The sequence below is a fragment of the Calonectris borealis genome, chromosome 30 (genome assembly GCF_964195595.1).
Source record: "Calonectris borealis chromosome 30, bCalBor7.hap1.2, whole genome shotgun sequence".
Lineage (NCBI taxonomy): Eukaryota > Metazoa > Chordata > Aves > Procellariiformes > Procellariidae > Calonectris > Calonectris borealis.
In genome coordinates, this window is record NC_134341.1 from 2,187,265 (window position 1) to 2,207,805 (window position 20,541).

Sequence of the window (20,541 nt, forward strand, 5' to 3'; positions counted from 1 at the left end):
GTCCCCATGTCCCCAGGACCCTGTGGTCCCATATCCCTCTGCCCCTGTGTCCCCATGTCCCAGTGACCTCCCCAAGCCACTTTTGGGGACCCAAGGGAACTTTTCCACCCGCACACGGCAGCAGCGATCACGCCACCCTCGCCCCGCACACGCGTGTGCCCCAGCCCCGCACACGCACCCCGGCCAGCCACACGCGTGTCCCCCCCGACACCACGTGTCCACAATCCCAGGGACATCCATGCACGGGAACACACAAACACACATGTGTCTATATGAACACGTGTGTGCACAGGAACACGCGTGTGCACAGCCCCTGCCTGGCTCAGCCAGGCCTTGCCTCGTGCCTCAGTTTCCCCACGGCAGCATCGCGGCCAGGGGCCACGTGGCAGCGCGTGGGCCCGTGGCAGGGCCACGTCTTACCGAGGACACCCCAATTTTGGGCACCGCGGGCTGGCGAGCACCCCTTCCCCCCCCACCCTGGGCTCCCGCCAGCCCTTTGATGTGCCCAGCCCCGGTTTGGGACTTTTTTTCTGAAAAAAAACCCCAAAAGCCACAGAAAAAGGCAAAGGGAGGCGGAAACGGGCTCCTGCGCCAGCACGAAGTGGGGGGGGGGGGGGGGGGGGCTGTTGGCACCCACCGCCCCACGGGGGGACAGGGACGGCAGCGGGTCCCCGTGGCAGAGCCCCCGGTGCCACCCCCGCCCCGGGCTGAGTGACCGCGGCCACCGCTCCACAGAGCTGGCCAGGACCCAGGTGTCCCCATGGAGGGGGGCGGGGACAGTGACACGCTGCCCCCCCCCCACGGTGGGGAAACTGAGGCACAGAGGTGACCGGAGCTCAATGCCACCACACAGAGGGTGACAGAGCCGTCCCCAGGACGGCTCCCGGGGGAATTTGGGATGGCGGGTGCCAGCTCCCCCCGTCCCGGGACACAGATCTGCCCTTTTCGGGGTGTGTCCCCCCCCCAAAAACCAAACCCCGCCGCCGCTCGCCGTGGGTGGGCCGGTGCCAACGAGCGCATCCAACCGCGTCCCCGAGCCAAACCCCGACCCGGCGGCCACCGAGGCCTCGACCGCCCGGAGCCTCCCAAACCGCGGAGCCCAAATCCATCCAACGCCCCCCCCAAAACAAAGGGACCCCCCCCCCTTTAGCAGCACCAGATTTTCCCGTCTCCCTCCCCCCCAAGGGGGCTTTTTTTTTTTTTTTGGGGGGGGGTTCAGCTCCCACCGCCGGGTCCGAGGGACGCCACGGGGCCACGCCAGCCCTGCGGTGGCTCTGATGTCGGCGCCGTCCAAATCGTTGTCTCCTATCAAACCCCGCTCGCTCCGTAACGGGGGAGGAATGCAGGGCCCCCCGCCGCAGCCCCCCCGCCCCCCCCCGCCGCAGCCTTTATTTAATATCCTGAAAAAATTTAAAATAACTTTTGCGGCCGCTAAGGAAAACACAGAGAATAAATATAATAAAAGCGAGCCGAAAACAGGAGGGGAAGGGAAATGGAGAGCCCAGGACGAGGAGTTGGGAGCCATCCAAGGTGGGGGGGGGGGTGGGCTAGGGGGGTGCAGCATCCGCTGTGCTGGCTGGGGGGATGCGGGCACCCACGGGGTCTGGGTGTGGGGTGGGGGGGACGCGGGCACCCGCAGGACCTGGGTATCGGGTGGGGGGGACCTGAGCACCCATGGGATCTAGGTACAGGGTGGAGGACGCGGGCGCCCACAGGACCCGGGTAGGGGGGGACCTGGGCACCCACGGGACACAGGTACGGTGAAAGGGGGGGATGTGGGCACCCATGGGACCTGGGTATAAGGTGGGGGGGGACGCGGGGCACCCACGGGGTCTGGGTATGGGGGACGCGGGCACCCGCAGGCCCTGGGTATCGGGTGGGGGGGACCTGGGCACCCATGGGATCTAGGTACAGAGTGGAGGACGCGGGCGCCCACAGGACCCGGGTAGGAGGGGACCTGGGCACCCACGGGACCCAGGTACGGTGAAAGGGGGGGATGTGGGCACCCATGGGACCCTCGGTGTGGGGTGGGGGGGACGTGGGCACCCACAGGACCTGGGTTCGGGGTGGGGGGGGACGCGGGCACCCACAGGACCTGGGTTCGGGGTGGGGGGGGGACGCGGGCACCCACGGGACCTGGGTTCGGGGTGGGGGGGGGACGCGGGCACCCACGGGACCTGGGTTCGGGGTGGGGGGGGGGACGCGGGCACCCACGGGACCTGGGCACCCATGGGATCTAGGTACAGAGTGGGCATGGACGCAGGCACCCACAGGACCTGGGTACAGTGAAAGGGGGGGGATGTGGGCACCCACGGGACCTGGGTATGGGGTGGGGGGGATGTGGGCACCCACGGGACCCGGGCACCCATGGGAGCCAGGTACAGGGTGGAGGACAGGTGCACCCATGGGACCTAGGTAGGGGGGGACCCGGGCACCCACAGGACACAGGCACCCACGGGACCCGCGTAAGGGGTGGGGGGGGGACGCGGGCACCCACGGGTCCCGGGCACCCACGGGGCTCCCACGCAGGCAGGTAAAGGGTCATGGTGTGCCCGGGGGTGCCCCGCGGACCCCACGGGGGTTGCGGGACACGGGGGGGGGGGTCCCTGCCCCGCCGCAGCCCCGCTCGGGCACCACGTGAGCCGCTTTCCCGCCCCCGCGGGGAGCAACACACCGCCTCTCTTAAAAGGGCAATGCACCCCGAAGGGTGGACCCTCCACTTTCTCAGCCCCCGTTACAGTGGGGGAGCCCCGAATCCACCGGAGGGGGGTCGGTGCAGAGGGCAGGGCGAGTCACGCAGGCACCGCAGAGGCAGATCCGGGGGGGGGCGCGGGGGGTGCCGAGCCCCGCGCTGCGCGAACCGGGTCCGCGGCCCCTTTAATTTCCCCCTCACTCCCCGCCGCCGCCAGGGGGCGCGCGAAGGCGGCCGCGGAGGGGATTGGCCCTCGCCGGCACCCGTCCGCGCGGCCGCGGGAGGCGGGAAAAGGGTGAGGGGCGACATGGCGGCCCCCGGGGGGGCTGCAGGGCCGGGGGGGGGCACCGGGCTCCGTGCCGGGGTAGGGGGGCGTGAGGGGGCGGCGGGGGGGCTGTGAACAGGGCGGGGGGGGTGAGGGGCTGGGGAGGCCGCGGGGGGGCTGTAGGGGCAGGGGAGGGGGGCGGAGGGTGTGGAGAGGGAGTGGGGGGGCACCCTCCCCCCCCCCCCCCCCACCGGTCACCCCTCGGTGCTCCCGGGCTTCGCTAGGCAGGGACTTACCGGGGGGGAGTCCTAGGGGAGGGGGGGTCCTAGGGGGGGAAAAAGGGGGGAAGGGGGTCCTGGATGGGAGGAAAAAGGGGGGAAGGGGGTGCTGGGGGGGGGAAAGGGGGGGGAAGGGGGGTCCTCGGGGGGGGAAAAAGGGGGGCTCATCGGGGGGGGTCCTCGGGGGGGGGGGAAAGGGGGCGGTGGAAAAGGGGGGGGTCCATCTCCCAGCCCCTCAGCGCCTCTCGCCCCCAGGCCCCGCGGCAGGATGTGCTCCTTAGCGCTGTTCCCGCCCCCGCCGCCCCCCGGGGACATCACCCTCTACGAGTTCAATAACGCCTTGGTCTGCGGCCGCCTCTACGAGCAGCTCCCGCTCGCCTTCCAGAGCCAGGTGAGCCCCTCCCGGCTACCCCCTAACCACCTTCTGCTGGGGGGGGTCTCCTCCTCGCCCCCCTCGCAGGTTACCCTCACCCCAGACGGGGGTGTTTCTTCATCCCTTCACCCCATCTTTGTGCCCCTCTTTTTTCCTCACATCACTCTCTGCAATGGAGGGGGGGGGGGAGACGACGACCCTTCCCCGCCTGCCCCCCCGGCTCACCGCGCCGTGTCTGTGCCCGCAGCTCGCGGACCTGCCCGGCCTCACCCTGCCCAAGGAAACCCTCAAGGCTCACAGCCGGCTGGAGCACAGCACCCGGCCGGCCTTCATCCACCACCGCGAATCCCTCTGGAAAAGGTGCCTCAGCGCCTGGTGAGTGCACACCCCCCCCCCAAAAAAACAGCCGGGAGCTGCCCGTTCCCTCCGTACCTGCACTCAAAGCCCCTTCGCCCACGCTGAGGCCTCGCTGCCCCATCCCTGCAGCGGGAGGGCACAGCCTGCTCCCAGTCCTTCGTGGTGCTGCGCAACGCCCTGCTCTGAGCTTTTTGGGAGAGTTTTGGGGGGGTCCTAATATAGCTGGGAGCTCGGCACAGCTGAGGGCAGGTCCAGCAGTGGCTGGTGACTGGGGTAAGGGCCTGCAGCTGAGGGGAGAGCTGGTCTGGAGGCCTTGGGGGGGGGGTTCTCGGCAGGTGAGGGGGATTTTGAGGGGCTGGGGGGGGTTCTCGGCAGGTGAGGGGGATTTTGAGGGGCTGGGGGGGGTTCTCTGCAGGTGAGGGGGATTTTGAGGGGCTGGGGGGGGTTCTCGGCAGGTGAGGGGGATTTTGAGGGGCTGGGGGGGGTTCTCGGCAGGTGAGGGGGATTTTGAGGGGCTGGGGGGGGTTCTCTGCAGGTGAGGGGGATTTTGAGGGGCTGGGGGGGGTTCTCGGCAGGTGAGGGGGATTTTGAGGGGCTGGGGGAGGTTCTCGGCAGGTGAGGGGGATTTTGAGGGGCTGGGGGGGGTTCTCGGCAGGTGAGGGGGATTTTGAGGGGCTGGGGGGGGTTCTCGGCAGGTGAGGGGGATTTTGAGGGGCTGGGGGGGGTTCTCGGCAGGTGAGGGGGATTTTGAGGGGCTGGGGGGGGTTCTCGGCAGGTGAGGGGGATTTTGAGGGGCTGGGGGGGGGTTCTCTGCAGGTGAGGGGGATTTTGAGGGGCTGGGGGGGGGTTCTCGGCAGGTGAGGGGGATTTTGAGGGGCTGGGGGAGGTTCTCGGCAGGTGAGGGGGATTTTGAGGGGCTGGGGGGGGTTCTCGGCAGGTGAGGGGGATTTTGAGGGGCTGGGGGGGGGTTCTCGGCAGGTGAGGGGGATTTTGAGGGGCTGGGGGAGGTTCTCGGCAGGTGAGGGGGATTTTGAGGGGCTGGGGGGGGTTCTCGGCAGGTGAGGGGGATTTTGAGGGGCTGGGGGGGGTTCTCGGCAGGTGAGGGGGATTTTGAGGGGCTGGGGGAGGTTCTCGGCAGGTGAGGGGGATTTTGAGGGGCTGGGGGGGGTTCTCGGCAGGTGAGGGGGATTTTGAGGGGCTGGGGGTGGTTCTAGGCAGGTGAGGGGGATTTTGAGGGGCTGGGGGGGGTTCTCTGCAGGTGAGGGGGATTTTGAGGGGCTGGGGGGGGTTCTCGGCAGGTGAGGGGGATTTTGAGGGGCTGGGGGGGGTTCTCGGCAGGTGAGGGGGATTTTGAGGGGCTGGGGGGGGTTCTCGGCAGGTGAGGGGGATTTTGAGGGGACGGGGGAGAGGTGGCCGGGCTCTGTGTCACCAACGCGGGGGGGCGGGGGAGGCTGACCGAGCTTTCCGCTGCAGGCGGGACGTGGGGCTGTGCGGGGTGCTGAAAGAGATCGCCGGCGCCGAGGAGGAGGGTGAGTCTGGGCTGCTGGCGGAGAACCCGGAGATCTCCTGGATCCTTCTGGATCTCGCTTTGATCCTTCGGTTCCCTTCATCCCCTTTTCCATCATGCCCGTCCCCGTTTGTGTTTCCTCTGCCTCTCGTTGAAGACCACGGAAGCGGCGATGGTCTTTTTCTCTCCGCAGGGCTGCAGTGGGTGAAGACGGGCTCGAGCTACGCGCTGGCCGTGTGCCACTGGCTCTCCTCGCTGCACGGCTCCTTGTTCCCCCACCTCTCGGTGAGGCTTTTCGGGGCTTAACCCTCGTGCTCGGGAAGGCAGGGACGATGCGGCACGTCCTGCGACACCCAAGCCTGCGCCGGGGGGGGCTGGTTTGGATGGCGGGTGGGTGCTTCCCAGCTGAAAATACAGCAAAATCTTCCTCCTGGTGGTGCCCGGTTATAAACGCTGCGGGTTTCCCTCAGCAAAGGGAGGAGAATGGGCGCTGGAAAGGTTTTGGGACAGCAAAGTGCTCCAAGAGGGATCGAAATCAAGGTGGAGGGAGAGGGAAGGGGAGGTTTGGATACTGGGGGGGTCCTCAGAGGCAGCGCCTGCTCTCGTGTGCGCTGCCAGCTCAGCGTTAACTCTTTTCCCCGAAGCTAACCAGCGAAGACATGATCGCGGCGTTCTCCCAAGCAGTGGACTGGTGAGTCCTGCGTGTTGCGAAACCGCCCTGCCTGGGGCTCTGCGAAATCCTGGGAAACGGGGTTGTGGAGCTGAGCGAAAGGGGTGGGGATACGAGGACAGGATCCCCTCATTTTCTATGTGCTCAGCCTCCCCGTTAGACGGATGTTAGGGCAAATATTTCCCCGTTGCCTCTGGCTGCCCCAGTTTGTGTGCGATGGCGAGAGGCAAAGCGCGCCCCGATGCACTGCACGTGGGGGAAACAGCGTTGAACGGGATCGGGGCTTGGGAAATTCCTTCAAATGCCGACCCTAGACTGTTTGTTAAGCGGCCCCTCAGCAGAGCCCTGCAAATAATTGCCGGGAACGGGGAATTTATCAGAGAAAATGGTCCCGTTCAGCAGCGAAAAGGAAGTTTTATTTCACTGGTGACTCTGGGAACTGCCTTTGTCGGCTTTGGGGGGCTGCCGGGTGGTCGTGCCGGATGCCCGAGAGCCCATCACCGCTGCCTTGAGCCCGAAACGCCGGTGCAGCGGCTGGCGTGCCTCACCCTGCCCCGTCCCTCCCTCCAGGGCCGGCTGCACCATCCGGGCCTTCGCCTGGCACCCCCACACCAGCAAATTTGCCGTGGCTCTTCTGGATGATTCCATTCGGGTCTACAACTCCAACAGGTGAGGGCTGGGCTGCTCCGCGGGCACCCCTGGCCACGTCCCCGGAGACGCTGCTCCTCGGGGGGTGCCCCCGCAGACCCCCTGCTCCCCGTTTCGCCCTCTCACATCCACCTCCCGCACGTACCGAGGATTCCCCCGGCGTCTCTGCCCTGCGCTGCCTCGGTGTTCGCTCGGGCTTTGCTCTCGCCGGCACCGTCTGTCCCCAGAATTTCTTGCTGCGTAGCAGGAGCTCTGCAAGGACATCTCCGAAAATTTCTGGCCTCGCTTAAGCTTTGGTTTTTTTCTTTCCCTCCCTGCTGCTGGGGGAAGCCTGGGCAGGCGCAGGCTGCGGCGGCACACGGCCCGGCTGCCGTCGCAGGCAGAGCAGCCTCTTGGGTGTCTGTTGAGTCTCCTTTCTCCTCCAGGTCTCCCTGCTCCCCCAGGGCACGTAAAGCCCTCCTCAGGAGAAGGCTCTGCCGGCTGGTCCTGCGGCCCCCCCCGCGCCTCCCCGCCGAGGCCCTCTCCCCCAGCTGGGATTTCAAGCCAGCAAGTGCCATCTCCCACCCCGGGGCCGGGCCGCGGGCAGCACGGGGCACGGCGCTTAATGGCACGAGGTGTGCTCTGGCTCGCCGCACGGCGCCGGTGTCACCGGGCTGGGATCTCCTCTGTCCCCCCCGTCCCCCCCCAGGGAAGCAGGTCACGGTGGGGCACATCCCCCTTCCCACTCTACGCTTTTTAGGCCCCCACCGTGGTCAGAGCTGGAGAGAGGACACTGGGAGACGGTGCACAGCCCTCCCTGGGCGGCGCGAGGACGCCGATCCCTCATTTTTCGTCTTGTCACGCTTCCCTCCTCTCCGGCAGCGCCACCATCCCCTCGCTGAAGCATCGCCTGCAGAGGAACGTGGCCGCCATGGCCTGGAAGCCGCTCTGCGCCTCCATCCTCGCCGTCGCCTGCCAGAGCTGCGTCCTGGTGTGGCACCTGGATCCCACCTCCCTCTCCACGAGGTGACAGCCCCGCGCGTCTCCCCGGTCCTGCCGCGGGCTGTTGCGAGCCCGTTTGGGTTAATTCCAGGCAGGTGCCTGTCCTACCGGCGGACGCAACCCCGGCCTTCGGTGACACGTGGGGCCAGTCCCCGCCATCAACCGCGGTGGTTTCTCTCTCCGTCCCTCCAGACCGTCGTCCGGCTGCGCTCAGGTGCTGTCCTACCCCGGGCACAGCCCCGTCACCAGCCTGGCGTGGGCTCCCAGCGGGGAGCTGCTGCTCTCGGCATCACCGGTCAACACGGCCATGCTGGTGAGCAAGAGGCTGCGCCTCCTCCCGGGGTGCTGCGTTTGGGATACCGGACCCGTGAACACACCCGCGGGGTCACCCAGGGACGGTTTGGCGGCGGGGTGCTGGGGACAGGCGGCATTTCCTCAGGGGACGGATGAGGCAGCTCCTAAATTTAAACTAGATCTGAAATTCTGTATTCCCTAATCCATGCAAAAACTCACCCAAAAGCTGCGCTAACTACCCGCTCGGCGTTCGGGTTCCAGTGTCGTCGTCATCCTCGTTGTCCCCCTCCTCCAGGTGTGGGACGTGTCCACCGAAAACTGCGTCCAGCTGCAGTGGTTCGGGGGCGGCGGTGTCACTTACTTGGCTTGGTCACCGGACGGCAGCAAGGTCCTGGCGGCCACCCCCTCCGCCGTGTTCAGGTGAGCTCCCTGCCTGCGAGGTGTTTTTCTTTCTTTATTTTCCTTATTTTCATTTCTTTCCTTATTTCTTTTCTTTCCTTATTTTCATTTTCCTTTGCTCCAAAACCAAGCGGATCTGGATTCTTCCTGTCCTAACTGCTCCCGTTCCTACTCTATGGGGGGAAAACGGGTGGGTAAGCGGGTCTGACGTCTTGGGCTCGTCCTGGAGCAGCGGAATTGGGGCAGATCCCAGGAATTTATCCCGCTCACTTCGGTCTCTTTTCCAGAGTGTGGGAGGCTCAGATGTGGACGTGCGAGCGGTGGCCCACTATCAAAGGACGCTGCCAGGTAGGACGGGGGCATTTCCCACCCGTGCGGGGCAGACGTTGCCTCCAAGGCCCTCGGGTGCCTGTACGGTGTTTTTTACCAAAACTCCCCCGTTTCCAGCTGGTTCCAAAACATCCCTTGCCAGCTGCCACCTCCCCGGCCTGGGTAGCGGGCGTTAACGTGGCTCCGTGTCCCGCAGACGGGGTGCTGGAGCCCTGACGGCAGCCGACTGCTCTTCACGGTGCTGGGGGAATCCGTCATCTACTCCTTGTCCTTCTCGGAATACCGGGGTGAGTCTGCCCAAGGCGAAGCTTTCCAAGAGCCGGCGGCTGGTCCCCGAGCGATCTTTTTACTTTCGGCTGCGGCTGGGCTTGGCCAAACGGGCTTTTTGTTTATTAGCTGCGTTTCCCAGGCCGCTGGGTGCGAAAGGACGGAGGCAAACCCAGGACGCGCAGGGGGAAGGGTGTCTGAGGGGTCTCTCGAAGCATAGAATCTCTGCGGGGTCGTTTTTTCCCCCCTGACGTTGCTTCTTGCTCCCAGTTATGATCTTAGAGTCACAAATGGTTTGCAGGGAAACTTTTACAGTGGGTTAAATGCCCAGCTCAGGTGGTTTTTTTCCGTGGTCCTGATGTTTGTTGAGGGGAAACCTCCCCTGTCCTCCATCCCAGACATAAGCGGATGCTGCTGGGATAGCAGCGCGTTGCTCCATAGCTATTCTAAGAAACAGAGATAAATTACCTATCACTTTGGAAATAAAAACGTGATTTACAGAGTGAGATGACCCACGGAGAGCAGGAGACGAGAAGTGACCAGGCTGTTTGTTTCAGGGGAGATGCAAGGCCAAGTGGGAGGCTCGAAAACAGCTTCTATCGTGGCAGATCTGTCCGAGACCACCTTCGAGACGCTCTACGGGGAGGAGAGGTGGGCCTGGCTGCGCCCGTCGCCCTAACACGACACCTGGGAGGCGGAGGGGGGTCCCTGCCCCCCTTGACGGCAGCCCCCCCCCCGGCCCTGGGGACGTTGGCTGGGAGGGGGGGATCTCACTCGTGCCGGTTTCAGGATCGGAGGAGAAGTCCACTCCATGGTGTGGGACCCCACCGGCGAGAGACTCGCGGCGATCATCAGAGGTAAGCGCTGCCTCCGCCCTGCCTGCCCCAGGGTTTTGCCTGAAAATCCCCCTTCCAGCCGGCAGAAGGGGCGCAAACCCCGCCGAGGCGAGGAGTCAGGTCGAGAAGGCAGCACCCACCCTCCGTCCTTCCTCCCTGTGACTCCGCTCCTCCGTATCCTTCGGAGAGGGATGTGTCCGTGTTCCCTCCCCGCTTCCAGTCGGATGAATCACCTCTCCCAACCCCCCTGCAAGGTCTCCGTGTTCCCACAGAGCCCACATTACGCCTGGAGCCCGACCGGGCCTCTTGGCTCCGTTTCTAGGAGCAGCCCCTGGGATAATCGAGTCATTCAAGGCTCTCCTGGACGGGCCCCGCTCTGAGACAAAGCGGACCTTTGAGGGAGCACCGAAAGACGGTGCTGGGGACGCTGCTGCCTCAGGCTCCCTCCCTGCAGGCCACCGGCGGGGAGACAGGCAAAGCTGCTGGGTGCAAATTCGGTTTTTTTTTGCTGTGCTTAAAAGCTGGGTGGGGAAGAAACCGGGTGGGGGGAAAACCTGAGGGTATCAGGACTCCCATAGCTGGCACCCCCCCCGTCCCCTGCGCCTCCAGGGTAGGTCCTGCGAGGATCTCGGTGCAAAAACTGCGATGGGATGGAAAATAACCTTCACGTTGGAGAGACGGGGCCCCCACGTCGCGCCGTAAAGCTGGGGCGTTTCCAAAGGAGTTGCCCAAACGCTTCTCGGCCAAACCTACCTACCCGAGACCTCGGAGCCAGCTTTAAATCACTGAAGGGTCTTTGAAAGCCCCGTCCCGGGATCCTGCGCACCTCGGGGCGAGGAAAACGCGGTCCGCAGCCAGCTTTCCCCCACCTCGGTGGCCGTCTGCCCTGGTCTCCGCAGCGCCCAGGCGCTCCCCGCAATAAACCTGACCTCCGCGTCCCCGGTCTGGCGTCGAGGGTCCCCTTGGGCGAGGGGAGGTCTCGCTGCTCCTTCTCTCTCCCTCCTGCAGGGCAGGCCGACGCTCCCGGGAGCCAGACGGTCATCGCCGTGTTTCGTACCCGCAACAGCCCCGTGTTCGAGCTCCTGCCGTGGTGCGTAGCGGCGCGTTTTGGCTTGGGTTTGGGTTGGTTCAATACCAGCTGCTTCATCATCTCCCATGACAGAAATACAGAATGGAAAGGGTTGAAACGTAGATATGTAGAAAAGGGTCGAAATGTAGAATGAAAAGTAGGTGGAAACACAAAACCGTAAGGATGTTTGTGGCGAGTGTTGAAAGGAGGAAACGATCCTTCTGGTGTCTCTCCCATCATCGACTTCACTGCAGCATTGCTGGGCTAACTCTCACCTGATGATAAATTCCCAAGTGCAGGAAATACTCCTGCAGGTGGGATTCTGGGTGACAAACTATCACGGGGTATGAGCGTGGGGCATCAGAATTAAGAATTAAAGGCTGCAAGAAAGCCTAAGTCTCAATTCACGTGTCTGTTTCCTACTCCGAAGCCAGGGACCCGCGGCACGATTGAGGGAGGTTTGAAAAATGTTCTTTAAAAGAGAGCGAAACTCGATTCAAACCTCCACGGTATGAAGTCACCATCTCTGTGGCTCACTCCCGTTCTCTCTCTGCAATCTGTTCCCAAAGGAGCTTTCAGACAAGTGGCTGCTTACCCTTCTGTGAAAGTTATTTTAAAAATCCCCCGGGGCGTGGTGGGGAAGAGCAGAGCGGAGACGCTGCTGTCCTGCGCTCCTGCTGCGGGCGGTGCCACCGTTTTACCCCAGAATCAGTTGCGGTTTTGGCCATCTTGTCCATTATCCACCTCAAAACCCCTTGGCTTCAGGTTGCCCTTGCCTGGTGCATCCCGGCAGGACCCAAACGTCTCCGTTTAACCACGAACGACCCTGAAAGCGCTGGGTTTTGCCGGTGTGACCGAGCGCTGCCCCGCAGTCGTGCCGTAACCACGTTTTTTTCCTTTCCCCGCCAGTGGTTTCCTGCGAGGCGAGCGTGGCGCGCAGCCCCAGCTCATCGCTTTCCACCCCTGCTTCAAGAAAGGAGCCCTCCTGACCGTGGTGAGCGCGGGGTCCCCCGTTTCGGCAGTTCTCGGGGTTCCCTGTCGCCGTCCCTGAGGGAGATCAATCCGGTGGCTGAGTTGGGGGGGTGGAAAAACGTCCCCGCAGAGAGGAGGGGGTGGGGAAGGTGTCCTCGCTGGGATCACGGGGAGGACAAGAGGGTGACGCTTGGATTGTCATCCCCTGCCGTGTCCTGTACTCGTCTGCTTCCTCCCGTCCTCTTCTTCCTCCAGTGCTGGTCCACGGGGAAGATCAGCCACGTCCCCTTCTTCTTCGTGAGCGCCCACGTCCCCTGCGCCAGCCCCAGCCACAGCCCCGTCACCGTCATGGCCAGCGCCAGCGTGCGGGAGCAGCCGCTCTTCTCGGAGCTGTGACAACACCTGGATCCTCATCGGCGTCTTCCTGAAGCGCCGGGACGTTCCCTCCATCCTCCTCCTCCTCCTGGGACACACGGCGTGGCCTCAGGTGCCTTTAATACCTCCTCGGGGGCTCGCAGCTCGCAGGGCTGTGCGGATTAAAGCTCTTTTTCCCCGCCGCCCCTCGCCTTCTCTGCGCCTCGTTCTTTCCTTGCCCAAGGAGGGCTGAAAGTTTTGCGGAGGGGGGGGCGACTTCTTCAAAGTCCGGGGGGTCTGGGTGTGCTTCTGGGGCTCCAGTGCTGCTTTTTGATGTCAAAAATAGCTCGGGATGAACCTGCAGGAAAACATCCCTTCCCTGTGCCTTAATTAAAACAGATTTAAGGCATCTAGCGCCGTGTTGGTGTGCTGCAGCGCTGGCGGGTGTGAGCCCGGGGGCTTTGTTTTGGGGTTAAAGAGCTGCTGCCCCAAGGGAAAGGGGAGGGCAGAGGGGGCCGAGGGGTCCTCGGCCGCGAGCGCAGCCTCCAGGCTGGGGAAGAACCGCCCAAAGTGAACCGAAAACTCTGCGGGTCCATAAAAACCAAAACTCGGCCCATTTGGGGCTGCGGCTGGGTGGTGAACGGGGCCGGAGGCCCCAGGCTGAGCCCCGGGCGCTCGTGCCAGCCCACGTGAGCCCGAGCAGCACCGAAGCGGTCGTGGGGGGCAGACGGGCCACCCCCCCACCCAGAGCAGGGATTAATGGTGAGGCTGGGGGGGGCAGCGCGGTTAAACCCTGGGATTACACGCGGTTAATCCCTGGGATTACGCTGTAATCGCTCTGCTAAAGCCCCGGGCAAAGAGATGATGGGGAGAGCACAGGGTCCCCGCTCACCCCCCCCACACCCTCGGCTCTGCAAACACCCCCAGGACCCCCAAAATCCCCCCCAAAACCAAGCCCCAACACAGGGCAGGGAAAACCCCACGCAGGGGCGAGGACGGCAGCAGCCAGCCCCGCAGCGGGGGCCGCGCAGGGAGCCGAGCCGAGCCCGGAGGGGGTTGGCACGAGGATACGGGCTGAAAATAACGGGGTACGAACCCTCTCCAGCCGCTGGGGCAGGTCTGGGGCCGCTTCACCCCCTCGGGGCTCCCCGGTTCGCTGCTGGTGATGGCTCGTGCCCACGGCGGCTCAGAGGATGGGGTCTCTTCCTCGCCCTCCTCCTCCTCCTCGGGGCGGGGTGGTTTGCAGGGCAGCGCCTGCAGGTACTCGAGGCGTAACCGGCTCTCGGCTCGGCTCCTCCGGACGTATCGGCCCACGTAGACGAGGATGGCACCGAGCCACCCGCCCACGGCCACCAGCACCGCCACGTCCGGCGTCCGCGGCTGCCCACCCCTTGCCAGCGTCTCGTTGTGGCTGCTGGTGGGGGGCAACACCGGGGCGGCCCCCCCCGGGCACCGGCAGCACCGGGGGCGGCCGGGCAGCGCCAGCAGGAGCAGCCAGGCTGCCCGCATCGCCCTGCAACGGGAGGCTGGAAGCGAGGGGGGGGGTCCGTGTCCCCCCTGCCTCGTGCTGCTGGGTTGGTGGCGGGGGGGGGGGCAGCAGGACGCCTGGGTTCCCCTCCCAGTCTCCCAGCACGGAGGGGGGTGATGCCTGCACCCACATCTGCACCCCAATTCACAGCCCCTTGCAACCCCGTATCGCTATGCACAGCCCTGTCCCCCCTCCCTGCACCCCCCCCCATCCCCTCCCGCAGCCCCCACTGCCTGAGCAGTGAACGCACTGGGAACACACTGGTTTTTACTGGTGTTGGGAACCCATTGGCAGCAGATACATATCAAGAATGGGGACAATCTTTGGAGAAACGGATCCAAAAAGTCTCTTGGTTTGGGCTCTGACTGGGTTTGCACCAGTCCAACGCTGGGACTGGGAGCAGTGACACCCCCGGGGGGAGCCTGGGCCCCCCCAGCCGGACGGGCAGCCCCCCGATAGCGCCCCGCTGCGATCCCATTACACGCGCCGAGCGGGGACGGTCTCAGCCACCCCCAGCAGCAGTCCCTGGAACCCGCCCCCCCCCACGCTGGGCGAGGGGTCCCTTTTGGGGTGACCGCGATGGGAACGAGGGGGGGGGGACACACGACTCATCCGCTCCGCGCTTCCCCCCCGTGCCGCTGCGCCAGCGTCCGCCGGGCCATCTCCAACGCCCCCTCCCGCGTGCGGTTGCCTCCGATGAAGCCGCTGGCGTGGACGAAGACGCAACCGGGAATGCCGGCGAGCTGGGAAAGCGCCTCATCCCGGACACCTCGCCAGGGCTCGGGAAGAGGGAGGCTGCGGAGGGAGAGGGAGGCGGCGGGTGAAAACCTGCCGCCGGGGTGGGGTGTGGGGGGGGGAACGCGGCGAGGGGAGGGGGTCTCACCGGCTCTGGAAGGTGCGCGGCCCCGCCGGGACGCTCTGCACCCGCCATTGCCCACCGCGGTCGGGGAAAAGCACCAGCTGGAGGGGGTCGGGCAGCGCCAGCTCCTGCTCCAGGCTGAAGACGTGCTCCTTCCAGGGGCAGCCGCCCTGCGGGAGCTCCAGGACCACCCCGCTGGCGTCCACCTGGGTGGGGGGGTCACGCTGGGCACATGGGGGTCCTGCCCCCGCAGCCCCCGAACAGCCGCGTTGCCTCAGTTTCCCTCCCCGCCATCCACGTGCGGTCGGGTGCTCTTCTGAGCCTGCGCGGGGAGCTTTGGGGGTGCACGAGCGTGCGGGGGAGTATTGGGGTGCACGGGGGGGGTGTGGGGGAGCGTGGGAAGGTGCGTGATTGTGCACGGTGACGCGGGGGTGCGTGGGGGTATTCGGGTGCAGGTGGGTCACGTGCAGGGATGTGGGGTGCGTGGCCACGCATGGGGATACGGGTGTGTACAGCTATACATAGGTCTATAGGGGACGGGAGGGGGTGCACGGCCACATGTAGGGGTATAGGGGAGCAGAAGGGGTGCACGGCTGTGCATAGGGGTATAGGGGCACAGGAGGGGGTGCACGGCCCTGCGTAAGGATATAGGGGCACAGGAGGGGGTGCACAGCCATATGTAAGGATATAGGGGCACAGGAGGGGGTGCACAGCAATATGCAAGGATATAGGGGCACAGGAGGGGGTGCACGGTCCTGTATAAGGATATAGGGGCACAGGAGGGGGTGCACGGCCCTGCGTAAGGATATAGGGGCACAGGAAGGGGTGCACAGCCATGCATAGGTGTATAGGGGCGCAGGAGGGGGTGCACGGCAATGTGTAAGGATATAGGGGCACAGAAGGGGGTGCACAGCCATATGTAAGGATATAGGGGCACACGAGGGGGTGCACAGCCGTATGTAAGGATATAGGGGCACAGGAGGGGGTGCACAGCCATATGTAAGGATATAGGGGCACACGAGGGGGTGCACAGCCATATGTAAGGATATAGGGGCACAGGAGGGGGTGCACGGCCACATGTAGGGGTATAGGGGAGCAGAAGGGGGTGCACGGCCGTGCATAGGGGTATAGGGGCACAGGAGGGGGTGCACAGCAATATGCAAGGATATAGGGGCACAGGAGGGGGTGCACACCCCTGCATGAGGATATAGGGGCACAGGAGGGGGTGCACAGCCCTGCATGAGGATATAGGGGTACAGGAAGGGGTGCACAGCCCTGCATAAGGATATAGGGGCACAGGAGGGGGTGCACAGCCCTGCATAAGGATATAGGGGCACAGGAGGGGGTGCACAGCCCTGCATGAGGATATAGGGGTACAGGAAGGGGTGCACGGCCCTGCGTAAGGATATAGGGGTACAGGAGGGGGTGCACGGCCATACGTAGGGATATGGGGTGCAGGGGGCACCCTATGCCGTGCAGAGGTTTACACCGAGGGGACCTGGCCTCCCCTCACCCCAATGCTCCCCCCGAAAACTTTCAGACCCCCCAGAACTGGCACGGTGGGTACCTCAAAGCGTCGCCGGACGGCCTCCTCCACCAGCGCCCGCGCGGGCAGCCAGGCGCGGTGGTAGTAGTCGAGCCGGTCCATGAACTCGCCCCCCACCAGCTCCATCGCCCGCCTGAACCCCGCCTGGGGACGCAGAGGAGGGTCAGCGGTGGCCCCGAGCGGGGTGGCCCCAAGCGGGGTGGCCCCCCATGCTGTCCCCCCCCGCCCCCCACCTCGGTGTCCTGCTCGGGGTCGTTCCAGCGGGGGTTCAGGTGGCCCACGCGGGCGCTGAGGGTGGTGGTGAGGGCGTAGCGGGGCTCCCCCTCCGCCTGCGCGATGCCGTTGTCGATGGCGTCGATCTCCTCCACGAAGTTCTCGTACAGCTGGGGACAGAGTGGGGGACGTTGAGGCTGGGAACCCAACTGCGCACCAGTAGCTGGAACAAACTGGTCCCCTCTTTTATGGGGTCCCCCTTCCCAGAGCGCTCTTTTATGGGGTGACCAAGGAGAAGCCCTGGGGAAAGCTGTTAGAGACCCCCCCCAGACCCTCCCGGTTCCCCCGATACCTTATCGTAGAGCGCTGTCACGACGGGGCCGTCCTCCGGCTGCCCCAGGAGCCCCGCAAGGATTTGGGAGCCGAAGTGGCAGTAGACCAACCCGGCGCTGCTCAGCTTCGTGGTCCAGGGTTTGTCCGGCCGGAGGCTCCGCATGGACTCCGTGAAGGACCTGCGGGGCCGTGGGGTCAGCCCCGAGGGACCCCCAGCATCCAGGGGACCCCGGCGTCCGGCGTGGGGGGGCCTCACCTCTGGTGATGGTCGTAGCGGTGTCGCTCGGGGTCGTACTCACCCCCTACGTCCACCACCACGTCGCATTGGGCCAGGCGCTGGGGGTCCCGGGTGCGCACCACCTCCGCGTCCTGCCGGGGGGTGGAGTGAGGCTGGGGAGCCCAGGGTGGTCCCCAGGAGCGACTGGGGACCCCCGAGAGCTGCCCCTGGTGGGACCAGGGATCCCGAGGAGGGACTGAGAACTTAAGGGTGACCCCCAAGTGGGACTAGGGACTGAAGGTGGCCCCCAGGTGCAACTAGGGACACTGAGGGGCTCCTGGGTGGGACCAGGGACCCCCAAGCAGGACTGGGGACCCGAAGGGTGGCCCCCAGGTGTGACTAGGAACCGCAGGAAGGCAGTGGGGACCTAAGGGTGGCCCCTGGGTGGGACCACGGACCCCCAAGCAGGACTGGGGACGCAAAGGGTGGCCCCCCAGTGCACCTAGGGACCCCAAGAAGGGACTGGGGTCCTAAGGGTGGTGCCTGGGTGGGACCAGGGACCCCCAAGTGGGTGCGGGGACCCAAAGGGTGGCCCCCAGGTGCGACTAGGGACACCGAGGGGCAACTGGGGACCCAAGGGTGGCCCCTGGGTGGGACCACGGACCCCCAAGCAGGACTGGGGACCCAAACGGTGGCCCCCAGGTGCGACTAGGGACCCCAAGGAGGGACTGGGGACCTAAGAGTGGCCCCTGGGTGGGACCAAGGACCCCCAAGTGGGTGTGGGGACCCAAAGGGTGGCCCCCAGGTGCAACCAGGGACCCCAAGGAGGGACTGGGGACCTAAGGGTGGCCCCTGGGTGGGACCAAGGACCCCCAAGTGGGTGTGGGGACCCAAAGGGTGGCCCCCAGGTGCGACTAGGGACACTGAGGGGCAACTGGGGACCCAAGGGTGGCCCCTGGGTGGGACCATGGACCTCCAAGCAGGACTGGGGACCCAAACGGTGGCCCCCAGGTGTGACTAGGGACCCCAAGGAGGGACTGGGGACCTAAGGGTGGCCCCTGGGTGGGATCAAGGACCCCCAAGTGGGTGTGGGGACCCGAAGGGTGCCCCCAGGTGCGACCGGGACCCCCGAAGATGCCCCCAGGTAACGGGGGACACCGAAGGGGGACTGGGCGTCTAAGGGTGGCCCCGAGGAGAGACTCGGGACTCGAGGGCGGGCAGGAGGTCGGGGCATCCCACGGTGTCCCTGTCCCGTTGCAGGGGTCCCGAGCAGGCCGCAATCCCGGTCCCGCCGCACGGTGCCCCGGGGCCGTACCCGGTAGCGGGGCAGGAGGCGCAGCAGGTAGCACGCCAGCACCTCGTCGCAGTGGAAGGTGCCGTCGTGGGTGCCGATGCGCAGGGCGGGCTCGGGCCGCGGCCGCTTGGACCCGGCCCCGGCCCCGCTGACGGTGCCCACGGCGGCGGCCATGAGGCGAGCGGCGCGCAGGGCGCTTCGCATCGCACTGCGCATGCGCGCCCCTCCCGCCACGGTACTGCGCATGCGCAGCACCGCCCCCGCGACCCTTCCGTACGGCGCATGCGCCAACATCTCCAGCGCACCTGCCCGCCTTCAGCCTGCGCATGCGCCTGCCCCGCCCGACCCCTCCCTTCCGCTCTGCGCATGCGTTGGAACCGCCCCGCCCTCGCCCATCTGCCCTGCGCATGCGCCAGCCGCGCCCGGCTCCATGACTCCGCCCCGCATCTTCGCCAGCCCCGCCCAGTCCCCACCCTTCTGCCCTGCGCATGCGCAACCTCACCCAGGTCCCCGCCCGTCCGCCACGCGCATGCGCCAGCTCACGCCTCTCGGCACACGCCTCAGCGTGATTACGCATGCGCCAGTTCACGCCTCCCGACCCCGCCCGGCCGCGACTGCGCATGCGCTATGCGCGGAGCCGCGGGGGCGGAGCCAAGGCGGGGCTGCCTGGAGAGCGCGCCCCCTACCGGGCGACAGGGGGCACACGGGGGGGGAACACGGGGGGGGAACACGGGGGGGGCGTGTGGACGGACAGACGGACACGGGGGGGAGGGGACACGATACGACACACACGGACACACGGACACTCGTGGACACAGACACTGCCCGGCCCACACTGCTGGCCCGGACACCTCCGCCAGCGCCCCGCCCCCCCCCGGGACCGACACCCACGGTCCTGCAGAGCCCACGCAGGGACAGACGGACACGCAGCCCCCCCCAAAAAAACCAACCCGGGCCCCGTTCCCAAGCAAGAGTTTATTTGCAAGGAGCAGCACCCGGCAGGGAGCCGGGCCCCATCCCAGACACCACACTGGGGTTCAGGGGGGGCCGCAACGGCTCTTCCCGGGGGGGGGGGGCCAGGAGCCCCCCTGCTCCCACGCTCCCCCACGGGCACCGAGGGGGGGACAGTGGCACGGAGCAGCCTCCGGTCCCCGGTTGCGGCGCGGCACAGCACACCGCAAGGTGCCGAAGCCGAGCTGGGACCGCGATGGCTACCGCGAGGCCGTCAGGGCATGGCGGGGGTCCTGCCCGAGAGCCGCAGGAAAGGGGGTTCAGCTCCGAGTCACCCCAAGACAGCCCCGCTCCCCCCAGGGCAGGCAGTAGTGTGGGGAGCGCAAACGACAGCTCCTCCGGCTGTTTCCTTTGGGGGCCGAGGACAGATCCCCCCCTCTCGGGGCTGACACGGAGGTTTTGGCTTCGTCCCAGTCTCGCAGGAATGGTTTTAGCCCGTCTCGGCCTTTTCTGGCAGGGATTCGGGGGGTGCAATTCAACCGTGGCGGATTTTAGGGGGGGGAGGAGAGGACGGCGCCGAGGGCTCGGCAACGCCGTGAGTCCGTCTCCCCACACAAAACCCCCCCCCCCGGCGCTTCTCCTTCCAGGCAGCCCGATTTTTTGGGTGAAGAAAGAAGTGCTTGGAGGCAGCCCGGCCTCAAAATATCCATAAAGGGATAAGTCAGCTCTCGCAGAGGGCAGGGGAGCGGAAAAGCTGCTCACGGAGTGCGGGGGGCGGGGAAAGCACAGGGATCTGGGTCTGTCACTGCTCCGCAGCGAACAAACCTTGGATGAGAAGACCAAGAACCTCCCGTAGTGTGAATCCAAACCCTCTACGTCCAAAAAAACTCCTGCCCAGGGTCCCGTCCCTCCGCTCGGAGAAGCCAGGCTGACTTATCCCTTTACCGGTGGGTGCTCAACCCCACGACCGGAGTCAGGATATCTCGTTCCCGAAGACCTCGAGCACCAGCGGCGTGAGCTGCATGCTGTGCTCGGGCTGGAAGGAGAGGCAGCGGTACTGCTTGGAGTGCTCCTCGTTCAGGCTCCGTAGGTCGGCAAGTTTCTGGATCATCTTGGCGTAGAGCAGGCGGCTGCCGGGAGGAGGGTGCCTACAGCGGATGTAGGTCTGGAGGATCTCCGAGAGGTGATCCTGGAGGGATTCCACCAGCGAGGTGTCCTGCACGCCTGGGCGATCTAGGAAACACCAGGGACGCAGGGTGATTCCCCCTTCCCTTTTGCCAGGCGGCCGTGATGGAGAGAGGCAGGGAA

General features: G+C 65.8%; 3 protein-coding genes and 1 long non-coding RNA gene across 5 annotated transcripts in view; 1 reads left to right on the forward strand and 3 right to left on the reverse strand.

Annotated features, from left to right (window-relative positions):
• Nucleotides 1–2,922: 2,922 nt before the first annotated feature.
• Nucleotides 2,923–12,495, forward strand: AAAS (aladin WD repeat nucleoporin). Of its 2 annotated transcripts, XM_075134040.1 has the most exons (17): nucleotides 2,923–2,987; nucleotides 3,491–3,626; nucleotides 3,856–3,983; nucleotides 5,439–5,494; nucleotides 5,666–5,757; nucleotides 6,117–6,163; nucleotides 6,713–6,811; nucleotides 7,652–7,795; nucleotides 7,964–8,084; nucleotides 8,361–8,485; nucleotides 8,752–8,812; nucleotides 8,991–9,081; nucleotides 9,619–9,712; nucleotides 9,851–9,918; nucleotides 10,906–10,987; nucleotides 11,876–11,960; nucleotides 12,194–12,495. In XM_075134040.1, exons 2-17 carry the CDS (start codon nucleotides 3,504–3,506, stop codon nucleotides 12,332–12,334), a joined length of 1,557 nt encoding a protein of 518 aa, XP_074990141.1. In that variant the 5' UTR covers nucleotides 2,923–2,987; nucleotides 3,491–3,503; the 3' UTR covers nucleotides 12,335–12,495. The 2 variants fall into 2 exon arrangements, with proteins under 2 accessions (XP_074990141.1, XP_074990140.1); XM_075134039.1 differs by lacking the exons at nucleotides 11,876–11,960; nucleotides 12,194–12,495 and having other exon boundaries at nucleotides 9,851–11,102.
• On the reverse strand, nucleotides 6,537–7,663 carry LOC142073827 (uncharacterized). Its single transcript, XR_012670478.1, has 2 exons — nucleotides 7,538–7,663; nucleotides 6,537–7,042 (listed from the first exon to the last, which is right to left on the reverse strand). It is a non-coding gene; the product is annotated as an uncharacterized LOC142073827 (long non-coding RNA).
• Nucleotides 12,496–14,070: 1,575 nt separating the features above from the next.
• MYG1 (MYG1 exonuclease) lies at nucleotides 14,071–18,510 on the reverse strand. Its single transcript, XM_075134042.1, has 7 exons — nucleotides 18,304–18,510; nucleotides 17,028–17,140; nucleotides 16,791–16,950; nucleotides 16,459–16,608; nucleotides 16,247–16,369; nucleotides 14,704–14,885; nucleotides 14,071–14,615 (listed from the first exon to the last, which is right to left on the reverse strand). Exons 1-7 carry the CDS (start codon nucleotides 18,496–18,498, stop codon nucleotides 14,429–14,431), a joined length of 1,110 nt encoding a protein of 369 aa, XP_074990143.1. The 5' UTR covers nucleotides 18,499–18,510; the 3' UTR covers nucleotides 14,071–14,428.
• Nucleotides 18,511–19,329: 819 nt separating this feature from the next.
• Nucleotides 19,330–20,541, reverse strand: part of VDR (vitamin D receptor) — a 38,598-nt gene continuing 37,386 nt past the window's right edge. Inside the window, exon 11 of the mRNA XM_075134041.1 lies at nucleotides 19,330–20,466. Within this exon, the coding sequence (XP_074990142.1) occupies nucleotides 20,207–20,466 (260 nt within the window). The 3' untranslated portion in view covers nucleotides 19,330–20,206. The remainder of the gene's footprint in view (nucleotides 20,467–20,541) is intronic.

What these genes read in the sequence shown, in the direction of transcription:
- AAAS (XM_075134039.1), top strand. Translation starts at nt 3,504, where the DNA reads ATGTGCTCCTTAGCGCTGTTCCCGCCCCCGCCGCCCCCCGGGGACATC. An exon ending in CCTTGTTCCCCCACCTCTCG is followed by an intron (nt 5,758 to 6,116) that starts GTGAGGCTTTTC and finishes TTTTCCCCGAAG; the next exon opens with CTAACCAGCGAAGACATGAT. An exon ending in TTCTCCCAAGCAGTGGACTG is followed by an intron (nt 6,164 to 6,712) that starts GTGAGTCCTGCG and finishes CCCTCCCTCCAG; the next exon opens with GGCCGGCTGCACCATCCGGG.
- MYG1 (XM_075134042.1), bottom strand. Translation starts at nt 18,498, where the DNA reads ATGCGCAGTGCGATGCGAAGCGCCCTGCGCGCCGCTCGCCTCATGGCC. An exon ending in TGACAGCGCTCTACGATAAG is followed by an intron (nt 16,609 to 16,790) that starts GTATCGGGGGAA and finishes CTCTGTCCCCAG; the next exon opens with CTGTACGAGAACTTCGTGGA. An exon ending in ACCCCGAGCAGGACACCGAG is followed by an intron (nt 16,370 to 16,458) that starts GTGGGGGGCGGG and finishes CTGCGTCCCCAG; the next exon opens with GCGGGGTTCAGGCGGGCGAT.